Below are 20,000 nucleotides of genomic sequence, written 5' to 3' on the forward strand. Positions count from 1 at the left end.
TATATTGCAATTTCTGAATTACACTTCTTTTTGGAAGACTGTAAATACAAGAATAGCTGGAAACTTCATACTCTCTCTTCTTTTTCCATACTCATCCAGACCTGGAAATGATCAAAATCATCTTCCATGCTTTTTCATACATTTTCCAGGCAGTGTAAGGACCCTGAACGCATCACAGCCACATCATGATTTGTTTCCATCCTGATGGGTTTAAAGTTTAAATTTCTTCCTACTGCTGTGATTTTTTTTTTTTTTTTTTTGGAGTAAAAATTTTGATTTAAAAATAAAAAAGATAATTCACACAGAAACACACAGCATCAGGGCAGCAACGTCATTACAACAGAAATGAGTAATGACAACTGAATGGTGTGTGTGTTACTGATCCACAAAAAACTGATTGTAATGATCATAATACTGATAACTGATGACTGGTTTTAGCCACTGATCCAGTAAAAACACCAACCGCTGTCTGACTCCAGCTTCACTAACATGCTGTGATCGTCTTACTTTTCTCTGTTTACATCTTTATGAAGTTAATACTTTGTTTTTTTCAGCTGCTGCTCAGAGTGAGGAGGATGTTTGAAGACGTCACTTTGAACTCTGATCACCTCCCATTGGACGTTTTTCACACTTTATATGCTAAATGATTAAAAGTAATTAGTTGCAGCCCTGATTGTGTTCTCTTTTTTTGCATGAGGATCCAACAGTGCTACCCAGCTGGTTACCATGGAGACCAAACTCACAGCGCAACATCTTCCTCGGAGATTGTTTGTGCCGTCTGGGCTGATGCAGTCTGGACCGAGTCCTTCACCTTCTTCAGCCTTCTGTCAACACACACACACACAAACACACACACACACACACACACACACACACACAGTCTCAGCAGCAGCTCTTCATGAGGTTGTTGCCTGGTAAACGGTGTTGTGTGGGCTGTGTGTGTACCGGAGCTGAGGGCTGCCGCTGTCTTTTCTGCTCTTGTTGATGTTGATCTGCGGCAGAAACGGCTCGGGCCGCCGCGGTGCCGCCGCCGCCGCCGAACTCATCCTCAGCTGTCAATCAACCTGAGCAGGACAGGAAGCACGCTGGTCACTTCCTGGTCACATGACACGCTGGAAATTCAGCTAGTCTACTGCAAAGCCCCAAGCCTTTTTTTTTAGTACATTTTGATATTTCATTTTTTCCCCGTGTTTCCATTTCAGTCTGCTGTGACTTTAGGCAACCTGCAGACTGTGTGTGTGTCTTTATAGGATATATACAATATTTAAACATACTGCATACGTTTTTTTTTAATATACTGTTGTGATACAAGTTTACATTACACAGCGTCTATTCTATTCTATGTAACGTTCAGTTTTTGCTCACTGTATCTTGTTATTGCTTGCAGCTGCAATTAAACTGTTCCTCCACTGGGATAATTAAAGTTGAATAAAAAATTGATTACAAGGAAATAGAATCAAATAAACTACAGTATAGTCAAGAGGAGAGAGGGAGAGAGAGAGAGATGTTAGACCATGATGTGAAAAAAGTGAAAAAAGTTCATCAGAACTATTCAGGTTATATTTCACCTTTAGTATCTTTGGCCAACATTATATTAGATAATTTATTCATCATTTTCTCTTAACCCTATGAAGCCTGAACTATGAAAGAATTGGCAGAAAATTCCAATTTTTTGAAATTGAACCCTTTATTTAGTCCTATAACAATATAAATATATATAAAAAAAGAAAAATCAAAAAATATGTTATTACATGACCTTTCTGGTGTATGATATATGATATGTACTTGAAGTGCCAATGGTATGGTCCAGGGTGAACAGGGGAAGTGTCCAAAGGTATACAACAGTATTTTGGTCAAGTATTGATTAAACTGAAAATGAAAAACGGAATTGAAAATGTGTATCATATATGATACAAATGGCTTTATAGGGTTAATTCATTTTATTTTACTCTACTTCTCTGTTTAGTGTGATAATATGTGATGCAAAATAATTTCTATTATATATATACAGTACAGGCCAAAAGTTTGGACACACCTTCTCATTCAATGCATTTTCTTTATTTTCATGACTATTTACATTGTAGATTCTCACTGAAGGAATCAAAACTATGAATGAACACATGTGGAGTTATGTACTTAACAAAAAAAGGTGAAATAACTGAAAACATGTTTTATATTCTAGTTTCTTCAAAATAGCCACCCTTTGCTCTGATTACTGCTTTGCACACTCTTGGCATTCTCTCCATGAGCTTCAAGAGGTAGTCACCTGAAATGGTTTTCCAACAGTCTTGAAGGAGTTCCCAGAGGTGTTTAGCACTTGTTGGCCCCTTTGCCTTCACTCTGCGGTCCAGCTCACCCCAAACCATCTGGATTGGGTTCAGGTCCGGTGACTGTGGAGGCCAGGTCATCTGCCGCAGCACTCCATCACTCTCCTTCTTGGTCAAATAGCCCTTACACAGCCTGGAGGTGTGTTTGGGCTCATTGTCCTGTTGAAAAATAAATGATGGTCCAACTAAACGCAAACCGGATGGGATGGCATGTCGCTGCAGGATGCTGTGTTAGCCATGCTGGTTCAGTGTGCCTTCAATTTTGAATAAATCCCCAACAGTGTCACCAGCAAAACACCCCCACACCATCACACCTCCTCCTCCATGCTTCACAGTGGGAACCAGGCATGTGGAATCCATCCGTTCACCTTTTCTGCGTCTCACAAAGACACGGCGGTTGGAACCAAAGATCTCAAATTTGGACTCATCAGACCAAAGCACAGATTTCCACTGGTCTAATGTCCATTCCTTGTGTTTCTTGGCCCAAACAAATCTCTTCTGCTTGTTGCCTCTCCTTAGCAGTGGTTTCCTAGCAGCTATTTGACCATGAAGGCCTGATTGGCACAGTCTCCTCTTAACAGTTGTTCTAGAGATGGGTCTGCTGCTAGAACTCTGTGTGGCATTTATCTGGTATCTGATCTGAGCTGCTGTTAACTTGCGATTTCTGAGGTTGGTGACTCGGATAAACTTGTCCTCAGAAGCAGAGGTGACTCTTGGTCTTCCTTTCCTGGGTCGGTCCTCATGTGTGCCAGTTTCGTTGTAGCGCTTGATGGTTTTTGCGACTCCACTTGGGGACACATTTAAAGTTTTTGCAATTTTCCGGACTGACTGACCTTCATTTCTTAAAGTAATGATGGCCACTCGTTTTTCTTTAGTTAGCTGATTGGTTCTTGCCACAATATGAATTTTAACAGTTGTCCAATAGGGCTGTCGGCTGTGTAGTAACCTGACTTCTGCACAACACAACTGATGGTCCCAACCCCATTGATAAAGCAAGAAATTCCACTAATTAACCCTGATAAGGCACACCTGTGAAGTGAAAACCATTTCAGGTGACTACCTCTTGAAGCTCATCGAGAGAATGCCAAGAGTGTGCAAAGCAGTAATCAGAGCAAAGGGTGGCTATTTTGAAGAAACTAGAATATAAAACATGTTTTCAGTTATTTCACCTTTTTTTGTTAAGTACATAACTCCACATGTGTTCATTCATAGTTTTGATTCCTTCAGTGAGAATCTACAATGTAAATAGTCATGAAAATAAAGAAAACGCATTGAATGAGAAGGTGTGTCCAAACTTTTGGCCTGTACTGTATATATGATATAATGTATATCCAGTCTCAATACAGTACAGTATAGTCAGATAAACTAGCAGTGACAGTGTGTGCTCAGTGGGTCTGCTCTGTATGTAAACTGGGTCTAACATTCTACAGTGTTCTCTTCAGGTTGGTGCTAAATTAGTGAAATTAGCAGGTGATACGAAGCATTTGCTTGGCTTTTGCTCTTCTTACATCTGTCGACATATCTGAAAATATTTCACACATAGAAAAAGACCTTTTATCAGGTTTGTCTGTGAAAATAAAACATGAAAACTGGACTTTCTCTAAACAGAAAGCCAGCTAACTGTTAGCTAGGCTTCACGTCAACAGCGACACCTGAGCTTCAAACACAAAACCTCTCCGAAACTGTCAAATAAAACCTATAAACATATTTTTATGCCTTTCTGTTCGCTGGCTCCGTCCTTAAACAGAGAAAAGACAAACTAAAGTCCTACCGTCAGCTCAGACTTTTGAAGTTAAAACGCCGATCCGGCTGAAAACTTTGACGGTTTGTTCCTGCGCCGTGTGGTCGCCATGGCAACGGGCCTCCCCGCCCCTCCCTCTGGGCCGCGTTCCAACACTGAGCACGAGCACGGAGCCTGCGCCCGCTCGGCCTCGTTCCGTTCACAGCGAACCAGGGCTCTGTCACACAAACTTAAACAGAAATCAAATTAATCAAAAAACACAAATGATATTAATCACTAATGTTGTAATGAGGTTATTCTGAAAATACTAGAGACCGATCTGAAAAATAAACCTGAATAAAAAAAAAAAAAAGAGGTGATGTCCAGTTGTTTAAGTGAACTCCTCAGCTGCTCCTGTTACAAGGATACAAGGATACAAGGAAGTTTATTTGTCATTATACAACAGGTCGAATAATGAAATTAAAGTGTGGTTCCCTCTTGATTGATTAATTGATTGTATAAAAAATAAAATTATTAAACATGGAGGAGTGCAGATGGTGCATTTAGTCTCACAGCCTGAGGGAAGAAGCTGCTCTGTAGTCTGGTGGTACGGCAGCAGATACTTCTGTATCTTTTGCCTGATGGCAGCAGGGTGAACAGGCTGTGGCTGGGGTGGGTGTTGTCTTTTTAGGATCCTTTTGGCTCTGCGCAGGCACCTCACCTCCCCGATATCACTAATATCACTGATGCTTGGTATTATTATTGTTATTATTGGAATAATATTTGTATTTTGAATAAATCTATTTAAATCTGTGACAGGGAAAGTTCATGGAAACTGCTTGACATCTTGTGTTTTTTTTTTTTTTTTTTATTTATGCATTTATTTTTTGAGATTGCAAACCTAACATTATACAGTCTACTGTTCTTTTTTTAATGGTAAAAGTATATTTTTATTTATTGATTTTTTGATTTATTCTGATGTGTTTTTTTTTTTTTTTTTTTGCAAATGTTCAGTTTGCAATCTAAAAAAAATCTAAAAAAAATTATATGGTGTACTGTTCTTTCTTTAAATTATTAAGTAAAAATATTATTTATTTATTTATTCATTTTTGTATTTACCCACTTTTTTGATTGCAAACCTAATGTTGTATGGTCTACTGTTCCTTTAAATGGTAAGGGTCTATTTTCATTTATATATTTATTTGTTTTTGTTGTTCTTGTTTTTAGATTGCAAACCTAACATTATATGATCTACTGTGCTTTGATAATGATAAAGGTCTGTTTTTATTTATGCATTTATTCTTTCTTTTTTAAATTCTCATTAATATATTTTTTAAATGCAGCTGCTGATGTTCTCCTGCTCTGCTTCTCGCCGCAGCTCACATGGAAACTCTGCGGTTTGTTTTCCTCTCAGGGTTTGTGGATGTGTCACTTTGTCACTTCAAAAACCCGGTGGTGTTAATAAAGCGGTGTGTGTTCTCTGAGTGTGTGTGTGTGTGTGTATGTTCAGCTTCCTGTTGCGTATTTCATCAGTTTACCACCAGTCTGGGTTTGATCAGTCCCACTTGACTCGCTGCGTTTGCTTTGTTTGTTCTTGTGCTGCTAATTAGTCTGCAGTGTAATTTGTCCATTAACCAGCACAGAGCTGCATATGAAACCACCTTTTACCCGTTTCCCAGCAGAGCAGAGGAGTGACACACACACACACACACACACACACACACACACTCTGCTACCACTACTGTCAGGCCTAATCCTATTTAAGATTATTATTGAGAAAAGTAAGCAGAGGAGAGATGAGGGGGCAAAAAACTAAGAAATTAAGTGTAAGATCCCATCATATGAGATATAAGAAAGGGGTGGAAAATTCCACTTTTTTCACTTTATTTTATCTTCTGTTTAACAATAATATCTGCTGATATTATTGTTATGATTTATGTTTGCCTCCTCCTCTGTAAAATGAAACTGTAATTTATAAAGTGACGTCTGGCAACATGTTGCTCCTTTTTTTATTTCTTGGTTGATTGGATTGAATTGAAAACCTTAATAAAAATAATAAAAGTGGAAAAAAAGATTATTATTACTACGACAACTACTACTGCTGCTGCTGCTGCTACTGCTCCTCCTCCTCCTCCTATTATTAAGCCCATTACTACTAGTACTCTTCTTACCATACTCTCTTATTTTAATACCTTCTCACTTTTTAATTTTTTATGCTGTCTTATATGTTCTTATATGATTTTATATATTTTTATGTATGTAACATCTTCTTATTTTATGTTTTATCTGATTTGTTTTATATATGCAGTGTTAATGTAATGTTATATATTCTTGTCATGTATGATCTTTACTTGCTTTTAAGCACATTGAGTTTACGCCTGCCGTATGAAATGTGCTATATAAATAAATTTGACTTGACATTGACTAGTACTACTACATGTAATATTACTATGACTTATACTGCTACTTCTACTACTATTGCTACTACTAAGACCACACTTTTGGTATTATGATTATGATTATTAGTATTATTAGCCGTGGTATCAGCAGTGAATTAGAGGAGCTATGTGGTGTGTGTTGGTGCAGCTGTGAGGTCACACACCTCACATTAAAATACCATTATGAAGAAAAAAAAAACAAGGCATTAATTATATTAGAGGGAGGATATTCATAGTAACACTGATCCTCTGCTTCCATTGTCCTGGGATCAAAGGAATAATGGGAGTGTGTGTGTGTGTGTGTGTGTGTGTGTGTGTGTGTGTGTGAGATACATGGTCATATGATGTATGAAGTTATTTCCAACATATAAACTCTAGGCAGCAGGAGTCTCTTCTCTTCGCTGCTCCGTCATGTTCTGCAGAGGGTTTTCTTGTTTTTGTTGGACTTTGTGAGTCACACCGTCAGTTATCTCCAACCTCCGGCCTTGTATGTTTTAATAACTCGTCTGCTTTCCTGCATTGTCATCTCTGTCCTCCAGAATCGGACCGCCCACGTCGTGTCAGTGTTTGTTTGATGTCCGGGAAGCGCAGTGCAGGAATGAGACCGCCCGGGAACGGCAAAAAAAAAAAAAAACGACCCCAGAGATCGTTTGTGCTGCAGCTCATTATGACCCACAGTCACCTTTTAAAGTGCAGTCACTGTGAAGAACAGCAGGCTGATGTAAAGAGTGAAGAGGGCCACATGAGGACGGGTCAACCTGAACCAGGACTTTAACATGAGAGAGCTGGGTTAATTTCAGAATCAGAATCAGAATCAGAACAAGAATCAGAATCAGTCAGAGTCAGAATCAGAATCAGAGTCAGAGTCAGAATCAGAAACAGAAACAGAACAAGAATCAGAACAAAAATCGGAATCAGAATCAGAGCAAGAACCAGAATCAGAATCAGAATCAGAACAAGAATCAGAACCAGAATCAGAATCAGAACAAGAATCAGAATCAGAGCAAGAATCAGAATCAGAAAAAGAATCAGAATCAGAACAAGAACAAGAATCAGAATCAGAATCAGAATCAGAATCAGAACAAGAATCAGAACAAGAATCAGAATCAGAACAAGAATCAGAATCAGAGCAAGAATCAGAATCAGAAAAATAATTAGAATCAGAATCAGAATCAGAACAAGAACAAGAATCAGAACAAGAATAAGAACAAAAATCAGAATCAGAATCAGAACAAGAATCAGAATCAGAGCAAGAATCAGAATCAGAAAAAGAATCAGAATCAGAACAAGAACAAGAATCAGAATCAGAACAAGAACCAGAATCAGAATCAGAATCAGAATCAGAACCAGAATCGGAACCAGAATCAGAACAAGAAACAGTATCAGAACATGAATCAGAACAAGAATCAGAATCAGAGCAAGAATCAGAATCAGAAAAAGAATCAGAATCAGAACAAGAACCAGAATCAGAACCAGAATCAGAACAAGAATCAGAACAAGAACCAGAATCAGAACAAGAATCAGAATCAGAACAAGAATCAAAATCAGAATCAGAACAAGAATCAGAATAAGAATCAGAACCAGAATCAGAATCAGAAATACTTTATTGATCCCCGAGGGGAAAGGAAGTCAGTTGCAGTCGCTAAAATACTATAAGCTTAAGTGAAATTAGAAGAAATAGAAAGAGGAACAAGAAACATAAAAATATTTGAATTAGGAATGTGTAACAAAATACTGTATGTACAACATCTATAAACATGTGCATTAATCCTAATTGCAAAAAAGTATATGCATCATGTGTATCTTGTATAAATATGTTTTTTTAATGTTTTCTTCTTATTTTTGTTAATTTTTTATTTTATTTTTTTTATTTTTACAACTTTCTCATGTCTTTCTTATTTTGTCCTCTTATTTTTTTTCCTTCTCTTCATGTTTATTTGTTGTTTCGGCCCCAAAGTTAAAACAAGTCTAAATTTGTCCCGTCGTCCTTCTTCTTCTTCTGCTCCTCTATTTGTGTGTCTGCAGTTTGACTGGCAGGTCATTGTCCTCGTTTAGGCTCCGTTAAGACCAAGGACAGCTGGGACGGTGTGTGTGTGTGTGTGTGTGTGTGTGTGTGTGTGTGTGTGTGTGTGTCTTTGTGTGTGTGTGTGTCTGTGTGGGTGTGTGTGTGTGTGTGTGTGTGTGTGTTCATGCCTGTCTCCCTCATTGTCGCCTGTGTTTTATCAGAAGATGGAGAACGTCCAGAGGAGACAGCGGTGACCTTTGACCTCCTGTCAGCCTCGCTCCAGCCCGCGCTCGCCCTGACCTTTGACCCCGGCGCGGCTCATCTCTGTGCTAATATTTAAAATGTAGTTCCCAAGAAGTGTGTTTCCTTCTGTGTGTGTATGTGTGTGTGTGTGTGTGTGTGTGTGTGTGTGTGAGTGTGTTGTTTGTTCCGGTAAGTTTAGAGATAAACACTCCAGGGATCTACGTGACTTGAACCACACACACACACACACACACACACACGTACTTACACACACTTATCTACAGCTCACGTGCCCTTGAGCCAGAAATTCAGCCAACAACTGCTGCCTAGTGTGTGTGTGTGTGTGTGTGTGTGTGTGTGTGTGTGTCATAACCATCCCTGGATATATGAATATTAAACCAAAAACAAACAAACAAACAAAAAAAAACACTGTAAAGTTTTATTTGAGCAGAAACCAATTTCAGCAAAAATCTGTAAACGCCATCCCTCGCGCTTCCTGATTGGCCGAGGCAGGAAACAGGAAGAGGAGGAGCCAATCAGCACTAACCGACTTTTTTCCCGAATTTTCTTGAATCAAATGTCATTTTCTTGCTCCTCGTGGCTGATCTGCCTTATTTCAACACATTTATACCATATGTGCATTTTCTTAAATTAGCGCCCCCTACAGGCAGTACCAAAAACACTCAAAATCAATCAAAATCAAACTAATTGGAACCTACATCTGTTTTTCTCAGGAACTTTCCCTTTGAATGCTTTTCTTTTACAAAGGTGCAATATTCTTAACAGTTTTTATTCATCAGTTGTAAGATTTATTCCATTTTCATTTTATATATATATATATTTTTTATACTTCTTTTTATTGCTCTTAAAAAAAAACAAAAAAAACAACCTGATGTGCTTTATTTTACTCCGGTTGCTGAAGGTGTTTTTATTTTTCTTGTTTTGCAACATAATTTGGTTCTGCACTGTATCCTGTTGGAGTGGCGTCTGAATGACAATAAAACTGATCTTGAATCTTGAATCTTGAATCTTGAATCTTGAATCTTGAATCCTGTGTCGGGGTGATCCATCCACCATCCCAAGTGGATTTTTGTGGCACCATGGCACGTCGCCTTACCTCCCAACACACCACTTTCATGTTTTTTTTACATTTCACTTCTCTTTAATTTGTGACTGCAGGTCACAAATGATTTTTGGTGGAAAAACTCCTCAAATCCTTTAAATCGGTGAAAAGTATCTGACTACTGGTTTACAGTCTGATGTTCCTGCATGGAAAAGCTTCTTCTTCCGCAAAAAGCATCTCCAGAAAAAGCAGAAACGTCGATCTGCCGTCGTAAAGCGAGTGAAGTCTCCGGCCTGTTGGAGGGCAGAGGTCTGGCATCGCTTCGCTTCAAACACGCCCATAAACTCAAATTTGTCGTGTTCAAACGCACCAATAAAGTTTACCGCCTCAATTTCCATGACATTGTTTTATCGACGAGTCCACAAGTGGGGAAAAAGTGGAGTTAGAAAAAACTGGCTTCAATTAAGTGTGTGTGTGTGTGTGTGTGTGTGACAGTAAAAATTCAGCTTTCCTTCATGTGAGTGTTTATAAGTTACTCCACTGAAACAGACTGATAGAGAGAGAGAGAGAGAGAGAGAGAGAGGGAGAGAGAGACTCCAACATAAAATAAAGTCTATAAAGATTTTGAAACTGAAAGAGAAACCGCACTCCTGTTGCAGTAAAAACGAGGTTATGTGCATATAAAAATTATATTTTGTGACTCGAGTGACTCGCTGCTGTCGGCCCTACAGCCGTAAATACGAGTGACTCTCGGCTCCTCTGATTTCTTTGTGTTTTCATTAAAAAGCTCCGACTGTCTCTGAGTTTTAACGCCGAAGCTTTGAAGTTTAACTCTGAAACCGCCTGAGTCGACTTGTTTGGCTGCATAAAGAACTGCAAAAAACAATCTCTGACAAGAACTTACTAAGTGAAGTAAAGACAAGACAGGACATCACCGGTTATCACAACTCAATTCATTTCTTAGTTAAGATGAAATAAGTTAAGACATCACCAATGACCACAATTTCCTTCATTTGTTGGTTAAGATAAAATAAGTTAAGATAATAAAACTTAAGACATCACCAATGATCAAAATTCCCTTTATTTCTTTGACAAAGACTTTTAAAAAATGGATTCTTTGGACTAAAAAAAGGTTATTTTGTTGGAAAACACAAAACATTAAATTTTCTTTCTTTCTTTTCTTTTCTTGTTTTTCATTTTTTTTTTTTTTTTTTTTTTTTTTTTTTTTACAAAAGTCTTTGTTTTCTGACAGCAATTGCACCATCACAGACCGAGGTAGCGATTTTTAAATATTTTTTTAAGAAAAACAGGGGATTGAATTCAGGGTTAATTTGACTTGACTTGACCAAAAAACTTTATTTTAAAAAACTTGTTTGGGTCTGTGGAAAGGCAGTTTTACTGTTGGGCAGCACAGACTCATGTCTAAGAAAGTCTAAAAAAAAATTAAATTTTGCATCAAAAGTCTGAACTCTCTGACAAAAGAAAAAAATGCACATTTGTAGACCAAAAATAGTGTTGGTGTTGTCGCTGATGTTGTTTTCATTTTTGATTATTGATCACTGGCAATTCATTTGGTTAACAGGTTTCCAAAGAAAGGATTTCAGTTTTGTTTCAGACAAATTAACTGAACTGAAGAGGAGAAAGAGAAGAGAAAAAGAGAAGGGGGGGAAGAGACAGGGAAGAAGATGTGAAAGAGAGATAGGAGAGGAGAGGAGGAGGAAAGAGAGGAGAGAAGGAAAGGAAGGAAGACGGAGGAAAGAAGGAGAGAGGAAACAAAGAAAGACTGAAGATTAAAAAACAGAGAGAGAAAGAGGGTGAGAGAGGGAAAAGGAGAGAGAGGGGGAAGCCAGAGAGAGCATACAGACAGCAGGAGGGAGGAGGGGCGAGAGAGAGAGAGAGAGAGAGAGAGAGAGAGAGAGAGAGAGTACAAACTGAGCTCCACCAGTCAGAGTTTATTCAGTTCAGTCGAGACCAAACTGAGTCACTCCTCCTCTCCTCCTATCCTCCTCTCCTCCTCCTTTCTCTCTGTTTTCCTGTGTTTGGAAACCAGCAGGATTTTTTTTTAAAGGATTTAAATTTGATAAAAGACTCCAAAGGACGAGAAAATACAAAGACGGTGAGATTTTCAATGTTATTCTTATTTAAATCACACCTTAACACACAACACAGCCTAACTCTCATTTTCATGCTGTTTCCAAGGTGCTGCATAACATCTTGAGACGAGGCTGTCAAATTCACTGCATGCAAAGAATGCAAAAAAAAAAAGAAAAAAAAAAAAAAAAAGGTTAAACTTTAAACTTGACCCTGATGCGAAAAATGCTCACAAAGTGTAAAAATCAAAAGCACAGCGGGTTAGCGTCACAAGTTTTCACTAAATTTTTACACTTTCTGGACGTGGGGACGTGAAGCCGACCTCCTGAGTCAGGAATATAAACAATGACGCCAAAATTCATTTTTATTTATCTTTCCAGGTATTTCACATTTCTACATCCGAGAGTGGAGGTAACTAAGTAGATTTACTGTCTTATTTTTATACTTTCACTTTTGTTTGACTAGTATAGCAGTATAATTTGACTGATTAATTATACTTTGTTACTTTTCAAATCTCATCCATTAGAGATGACCATTCATAAACTGACAAGTTGTGGTGATATTACTGTTCGGTGATATCGCTGTCATCAAATGAAAATGTATCTCCAAAATTTCAGCAAATACAGCTTTTTTAATTTTAATTTAATTTATTTATTTATTTATTTATTTTTAGCTTGACCACGATCCATCCACTGAAACAGTTTGAAAGCGTTTTTAAAAAAATTACAAGACACTGAAGACCAATAGAAGAGCGTGTAAATCGTTCAAAACAAGTGAAAACGTCAATCAGCAGAATTTAAAAATGTCTGTAAGATTTATTTTGATGAGGTTCTTTACACATGGTTAGATATTAAAAGCTAAAATTGAACTTCTGCTTCAGGAAAATTTCTTCATGGTAACTTGGTGCTTCTGCTTTAGCCGGGTGTTTTATTTCTAATCGACCCCAGTTCAACATCACACTCCGCTTCCCAGGCCTGAGGTTGGCCCCCAATTCAATATTTTCTTGAGATTAAAAGCATTCATCACGATGGAGTAGTATTATTAAACTCCCCTCAGATCGTCCCATGGCCACCTAAACCGTTCTGCGGGTCCCCTGTTGGTGCTTCGACCCGCAGGTTGAGAACCGCAGAGAGAGAGAGAGGAAGGCCGCTCCTGTAAATCTGCTGCTACGGAGGTTAAAACGAGGTTTGACAACTTTATGATGGTTTTACGTCGAGGAAAAAGGATGGGACGCTGTCAGATTTATGTTTCACGCGGCGGATGGCGAAGCCAAGAGGAAACGGAAACGGCAGAACAAAACAGACTGAGAGAGAGAGAGAGAGAGAGAGAGAGAGAGAGAGAGAGAGAGAGAGAGAGAGAGAGACAAGTGAACACAGGAAAAGTCCAGCAGAGATTTACTGTAAAGTTCAAGAGGTTTTCAGCTTCATATGACAGGATAAAACGAAAAAAGACAGAGAACAGAAGCTTCTTTTTCATTGTTTTCGGTGCCCAAAGTCACGACCTCGGTTTTGCTTTGTCACATCAGGATCAATTCTGCAAATAAATGCCATGAACTGCCATTTCTTTACGACACAGCAGGGCAGAGAGTCTAATCCAGATTAAATAAAGGAAGTCTATCTGAGGTTGTTGTGTTTCGGCTTTACTGTTTTTGGTGTGCAAACTTCCTCCAGTAAGTGAAAGTGAATGGGTTATAATTCCAGGGCTGCAGTGGGTACAGGAGGTGAGTACGCTCCTCTGTTCGTTGAAATTAGACTGATGGAAAGAGCCAGAAAAAGCTGTGCTCTCTATACACTTACACCAAGGGGGCTACTCTATATTTCCAGAATTTACTTTTTTCGCCTGGGACCCGTCCATACATTAATGTGACCTTTATTTCAACTCATTGGAATTAAAAATCTGCTTTCTCTTCCTTTTTTTTGTTGCAAGGAGAACTGATCTGGATGAGTCACAACCACAAAAAAAAAATCTGTGCATTACTGAAAATGACACTGAAGTGATACGTCATTTGACAGAAAACCGTTCAATTATAATTCCACTAATTGATGAATCTTTTTAGCCGTTTATCAAGTAAAAAACCCAAGCATTGCCTGATTCCCATTATCACTAAGAGGCTAAGATTGAAGTTTTTTGGCTGCCAGTCAGTCTAAGGAAGTAATTTAAAGCTTCCCATGAGCATTTGGCATTATTTTTGACAGTTTAGAGACCAAATAATTCACTGAAAAACAACAACAACAACAACAAAAAAACAATCAATTGAAACTCACAAAGAAAGAGCAGCTGTTTCATCTTTATGTGATTTTGCAGGGCCTTTCATGAACAGGGAGCTGAATGCATGCAGACCCACTGCACTCCACAACGTGTCTCGGATCCAGACCCATGTTTTAAGTAATAATAGCAATCCTTTTGCAAATTCCTCTTCGCTAATCGACCCGCTGTTCTGCTCCCCAGGTTTCCTCAGAGCTCCTCGGCACTGTGGAGTAAAACTTCATCCCAGAACCTTCCTGTCCTCAGCCGCTTCGGCCCCTGAACGTCATCGTGCACCTCCATCGTCCTCTGGAGTCGCGTTTGTCGGGATCGCCGATGGCTTTTGGAGTTTTCTCCGTGGGTCCCGGAGAGGCTTCTGGAACCGACGCAAGTTCCGGAAGCAGTTCGGGAATCGCGGCACGACGTTCCGGAGGGCGTCCTCAAGCCGCAGCGGGACGTCCTGGTGCGGACCACGGAGTCGTAGCGGCGGGTTCCACAGGGGGTCCTGGAATCACAGCGATGGATTCCGGGATGAGCCCTAGGACCACGGCTGGTTGCGGAAAGGGTTTTAGGATCACATCGGGCCATTCCAGAGCTCTGAGTTCCGGCGTCCCGTCCCTTACCAGGCTGTTTCCGGTTCTGCTGGCCATGGTGGTTTTGGCGCTCGCCGAACCGGTCCAGAGCCAGACGAACTTCTCCTCAGACCCGTCTCTGTCCGACCTGGTGATGACAGATCTCGGTCCGACCTTCCATGGTACTGACGCACCGCTGTGGCTGGAGATGAGGCTGGGAGGCGACTTCCCCATCGAACCCCCAGGACAAGAATCGAATCTGGTGCAGGAGACCGAGGACGCGCCCCTGTCCCCCCCGAAGCTCGGAGCAGAAAAGGAACTCAAACATGCGGGCATGCTGAAACATAAACATGGACAAAAGCATCCGTCTCACCCCTCTTCCTCCCTCCTTCACTCGTCCTCTTACAACGCCTCCTCCTCCTCCTCCTCCCAGGCGGTGCGGAGGCGTCCCTTACCGCCGCCCACCTGCCTGCACAACACCTCGATAAAGACGGCCTTCAAGTACATCAACACGGTGCTGTCCTGCGTGATCTTCGCCGTGGGGATCGTCGGAAACGCCACGCTGCTGAGGATCATCTACCAAAATAAAAGCATGAGGAACGGACCCAACGCCCTGATCGCCAGCCTGGCCCTGGGAGACCTGATTTACATCGCCATCGACATACCCATCAACGTCTATAAGGTTTGTTTAGGAGGGCTCAAACACAATATAATCATTATATTATAAATTTATTGTATGTATTTATTTAATGCTATATGTTTTGTTAGGCTTTCTTGGTTGCTTAGTTTTGCTTGAACTTTACCTGGGTTTCTTTAGTTTAGTGTAGTTTGATTTGGTTTTACACTTGTCAACACCTACAATGTAAATTAATGGAAAAAGAAGTAAAATTTCCTTGATATGTCTCCACTATAATCGCACTTGGTGGAATATACAGAGTGAAGGTTTCTAAATGCATTGAAAAATATCATGAGGAAAAAAGTTGTGCATGTCGCTCTGCCATTCCATAGTTTTAAAAGCATCTTTAAAAACACTCTTACCCGTCAAACACAACTGGTCAAAATGCAAGAATGACACGATCGGTTATTGTTGCATCAGGTGGATTTATTCTACTCACAAAGCTGAATAATCTAAAACTAAAAGTTGATTTACGTACCTTTCACCAGGTCACTGCTGTTTTGAGCAGATGTTGTAATACTGAAGGTAATAACCAGACAGGTACTTCAGAGATTACTGCAACAGAACTGCATTATGGGTTAGAAAACACTTAACCTCCGTCCATGCTAGTTGTGTGTGTTGTGTGTCTCAGACAGTCAGTAGGTTGAGTGTTACATTGATAACAGACCTAAAATAGCCCTCTGACTGTGATAACACACACACACACACACACACACACACACAGACAGACACACAAATTCATGCACAGATGTAGGCTACAGCTGCACTGTGTTGTTCTTCTGCTAATGGCTTATTGGTGTTCTGTCTCTCACTGTGTGTGTGTGTGTGTGTGTGTGTGTGTGTGTGTGTGTGTGTGTGTGTGTGTGCGCAGCTGCTGGCCATGCGCTGGCCATTTGCAGACAGTGTGGTCGGTCTGTACCTCTGCAAGCTGTTTCCCTTCCTGCAGAAAGCCTCAGTCGGCATCACCGTCCTCAACCTGTGTGCCCTCAGCGTGGACAGGTGACACACACACACACACACACATTAATGTTGGGGTTAGTAGTTCAATTCCCTGTTTAGTTCACTGGATAGAGCAAGGTACCACCATTGTTGTTTCCCCTGCCCTTACATGCAGTAGCTGTTCTTAAATAGTTAGCAGCTGGTGTGAATCCATCAGTGTGAAGACATGGTTCTACAAGTTCTACTAGTTTGGTTCTGCATCAGTGTTTTGGTAACATTTAGTTCAGAATAAATAATATTCTGAATGCTGAAGCTGTCCAAAAACGTTTGGAACATTACCATTACTGAATGTCCTGAACGTTTCTAAGATGTAGTCAGGTCTTGTAATCTTGGGGTTATTCCAGAACGTTTTGAGGATTTTAATGCGTTCCAAATGTTTTATGTAAGGCAATGCGGGGATGTAGGGGGTTCAGTGGTTCTAGAATGGTACAGTGGTTCTAGGTTTTGGAATATTCCACACATTTTAGATATATATTCTAGAGGTTCTAGAGTACTGCGGGGAGTTCTAGAACATTACCAGTTCATCCTGAATGTCCTGAACACTCGGGTTGTTCTGAGGTGTTCCTGCAACCTAATGGGGTTTTGTAATGTTGGGGTTATTTCAGAATGTTTTGAGGGTTTTAACGGGTTCCAAATGTTCTATGTGATGCAATACGGGTCGCTAGAATCTTAAATGGTTCTAGAATGGCACAGTGGTTCTAAACACACTCAGAAAGTTCTTGAATATTATTTGACAATCCTGGGGTGGTACAAGGGGCTTTTCTCATTTTTTTTTGTCAAGGTTTTAGAATATTACGGGGACTCTAGATATGTTCTAGAGGTTCTAGAGTTTCGTGGGTAGCTCTAGAGCACCACAAGTTCAACCTGAATGTCCTGAACATTCCCGCAATGGGCTGAGGGGTTTTGTAATGGTGTTATTCCAGAATGTCGTGAGGTTTTTAAAGCGTTCCAAAAGATCTATATACACACAGCACAGGACTCTAGATTCTCTAGAATGAAAGCTGCATGGGTGCCGTAAGTAAGCTGAGGTGTTCTGAAGGCTGGAGGACATCGCCGGGCCGTTGGAAAGCTGAGGAGATGCTAGAACATTGTGAAACTTTTCTGGAAGATCCAAGTCCAAGATCAACAAGGGATTCACAAACTGTCAGGACACTTCTGGAAAGTCATGTGACTCGTAGGATGTCATCAGCTGTTCTATGCACATTTTATTTGTTTATACAAACTAAGAGACCCCCGCCCCCCTCCCTCACAGGTACCGCGCGGTGGCATCCTGGTCTCGGGTGCAGGGGACGGGTGTTCCCACGGTAACAGCGGTGGAGATCATGGTGATCTGGGTGCTGTCGGTGGTGCTGGCTGTTCCTGAGGCCGTCGGCTTCAACTTGATCAAGTTCGAGTACAGGAACATGTCGCTGACGACGTGCATGCTGCAGCCCACCACACCCTTCATGACTGTGAGTGTGTGTGTGTGTGTGTGTGTGTGTGTTTGTATGTGTGTGTGTGTGTATGAATGTATTTGAGTCCTTGTTTACTGTATGAGGTGTGTGACAGTGTGTTTAAAGTATGTGAGCGCGTGTGTGTGTTTACATGCGAGGACCAGAGAGAGAGTGAGGATGACAAGTAAAGAGAAACTGTGTGTGTGAGAGAGGAAGGGAGAGTGGAGTGTATACACATAAGTGAGGGTGTGTACGTGTGTGTGTGTGTGTGTATAGCATGTGTGTTTACATCAGTGTGTTGATAGGAATCTCAGCTGATGACTTGTTGGTAGCACACCACTTCAGATAAGACGTCACTGCCAGTTACTATAAACCTGACCTGCACACTCTTAAAAAACAGGGTTCTGTTTAGCACCATAAGGCCTGTATCAAACCAGGACCCTTCTGGGTGCCATAAAGAACCCTTTCATGTAGACACATGCGTAAACTGGGAAATTTGCACTGACGTTCCCATATAGTCTCACTTCAAAATGTGGGATTTTACCTTTAAATAATTTGCCATCTGTTTTTTTTATATTTCATGTTGTTTTGTTTCATTTATTTTATTTTATTTTGTATATTTTATTTTAATTTTTAAATTAAGTTAAATTTTGTATATTTAATTTTCCTTTTTTATTTTATTTTGTATATTTTATTTTATTTTATCTCACTCATCATTTACTTGTTACTTCACAGTTGTGTTATGTTAATATTCCCTATTATTAATTTTTTTTAATCTGTATTTTTTCTGTATTTTGTTGCTCTGTATTATTTTGCTTCACCCATATATCATTATCAGCATTAGGCTTGTGCCATGGTAGAAACCTTTTCAGTGCCATAAAGAACCATTATTAAAAAGGCTCTCCATAGCACCATGATCAGATCGGTCCACGCAGAACTATTCTGGGGGAAAGAAGAAACACAGTCAGCAGCGTTGAGCAACAACATCCTTTTGAACTCTAATTTAGCAATAAATTATAGACAGTTTCCTCATATTGTTATCAGTCTGTGTCACACAAATGTTCCAGTTCAGTTTTTCTTTTCAGACAAGTATGAACAATTTATAATTTTTTTTAAAGGGGTATGATTTAGTGTTTACCTTCTGAAACTGAATTTCCATGTCAGAAAGTGCCACGAAATAATGACCTCAGTCTTTCCTGACAGACTAATCTGAACTCACTTTTTACATTTACTATACTCAGTTCTATTACATGCAAAAAAAAAAAAAAAAATGCTTCAGTTTGTGTTTTTCACAAAATGGAGATCTTCTTTGATTCATTATGGTTTGGCACCACATCCCTAACCTAACCTCAAGAACAACTGAAGAACCCTCTGTGTGTGTTTGTGGAGTGCAAACTCATTATTAATGATGCTGTCGTCTATTGATCCCTGTGGGGAAATTCTTTTTATTGTTGGTCCCTCCACAGAGAGCTAAGAGGTCAGAGGTCAGAGGTCAGAGATCAGAGGTGAGGTTGTGGAGCTGGGAGGGAGTCGTAGTCTTGCTCAAGGAACCTTCAGCAGGTTGAGAGTTGGTGTGGTCTGCCGGGTGAGACCACATCATTGGTCTCCTTTCTGCGGTCCATTTCCATGATCTGTTTGTTGTCGTGCTGCAGGGCGAGGTCTCTTTAACGCAGATGACTGAGAACATTGTTTCCTGTTTATGTCTGAGTGTGTCTCGAGGTCTAAACACACTTGGCTCCGGGCTCGAACCTGAGAATGAGTCAGCCGTCCCGTGGTGTGAATCTAGCAGTCTCTGGACATGCTTACAGAATGAGCGGGATTTGATTTTCCTAAAAAAACGTATATGCTCATACAACATCAATCCCTCTTATTTATGGCTTGTGAGCCGCTAGAGGTGTGTGTTGGTGTGTGTGTCTGCAGAGACCCTGCCCACTGCCTGGATTTTCTTGTTTTGCTGAGCACGGGACTCTTCTGGGCGTCGGCCTTTGGGCAGAAGGTGTGTAGCTCCAAGTCAATCACGGTGCAGCACGGTGCCAGATCAATAGCACCACATCCAATAGGAAGCTCTGAAAATCGCTGAGCGGTGAACCATGAAAATGTTTAATTTCACTGCTTGTTTAATAAAAACTTTCAATCTGGCAAGGCAAATGAGTAATAATGGCAGCTTGGAGTGACCCAGCGGTTCCACA

General features: G+C 40.2%; 2 protein-coding genes across 3 annotated transcripts in view; one reads left to right on the forward strand and one right to left on the reverse strand.

Annotated features, from left to right (window-relative positions):
- The window catches only part of ttc29 (tetratricopeptide repeat domain 29), a 10,345-nt gene extending 6,130 nt beyond the window's left edge, over positions 1 to 4,215 (reverse strand). For both annotated transcript variants that reach the window (XM_030075973.1, XM_030075974.1), the window contains exons 1-3: positions 4,099 to 4,215; positions 946 to 1,064; positions 744 to 824 (exon numbers count right to left, since the gene is read on the reverse strand). In XM_030075973.1, coding sequence (XP_029931833.1) covers positions 744 to 824; positions 946 to 1,046 — 182 coding nt within the window. In that variant the 5' untranslated portion in view covers positions 1,047 to 1,064; positions 4,099 to 4,215. The remainder of the gene's footprint in view (positions 1 to 743; positions 825 to 945; positions 1,065 to 4,098) is intronic.
- Positions 4,216 to 11,816: 7,601 nt separating this feature from the next.
- LOC115376400 (endothelin receptor type B-like) overlaps positions 11,817 to 20,000 on the forward strand; it is an 11,966-nt gene continuing 3,782 nt past the window's right edge. The window contains exons 1-4 of the mRNA XM_030075959.1: positions 11,817 to 11,912; positions 14,336 to 15,385; positions 16,251 to 16,378; positions 17,631 to 17,829. Of these exons, the coding sequence (XP_029931819.1) occupies positions 14,468 to 15,385; positions 16,251 to 16,378; positions 17,631 to 17,829 (1,245 nt within the window). The 5' untranslated portion in view covers positions 11,817 to 11,912; positions 14,336 to 14,467. The remainder of the gene's footprint in view (positions 11,913 to 14,335; positions 15,386 to 16,250; positions 16,379 to 17,630; positions 17,830 to 20,000) is intronic.

Source organism: Myripristis murdjan, chromosome 18 (genome assembly GCF_902150065.1).
Source record: "Myripristis murdjan chromosome 18, fMyrMur1.1, whole genome shotgun sequence".
Lineage (NCBI taxonomy): Eukaryota > Metazoa > Chordata > Actinopteri > Holocentriformes > Holocentridae > Myripristis > Myripristis murdjan.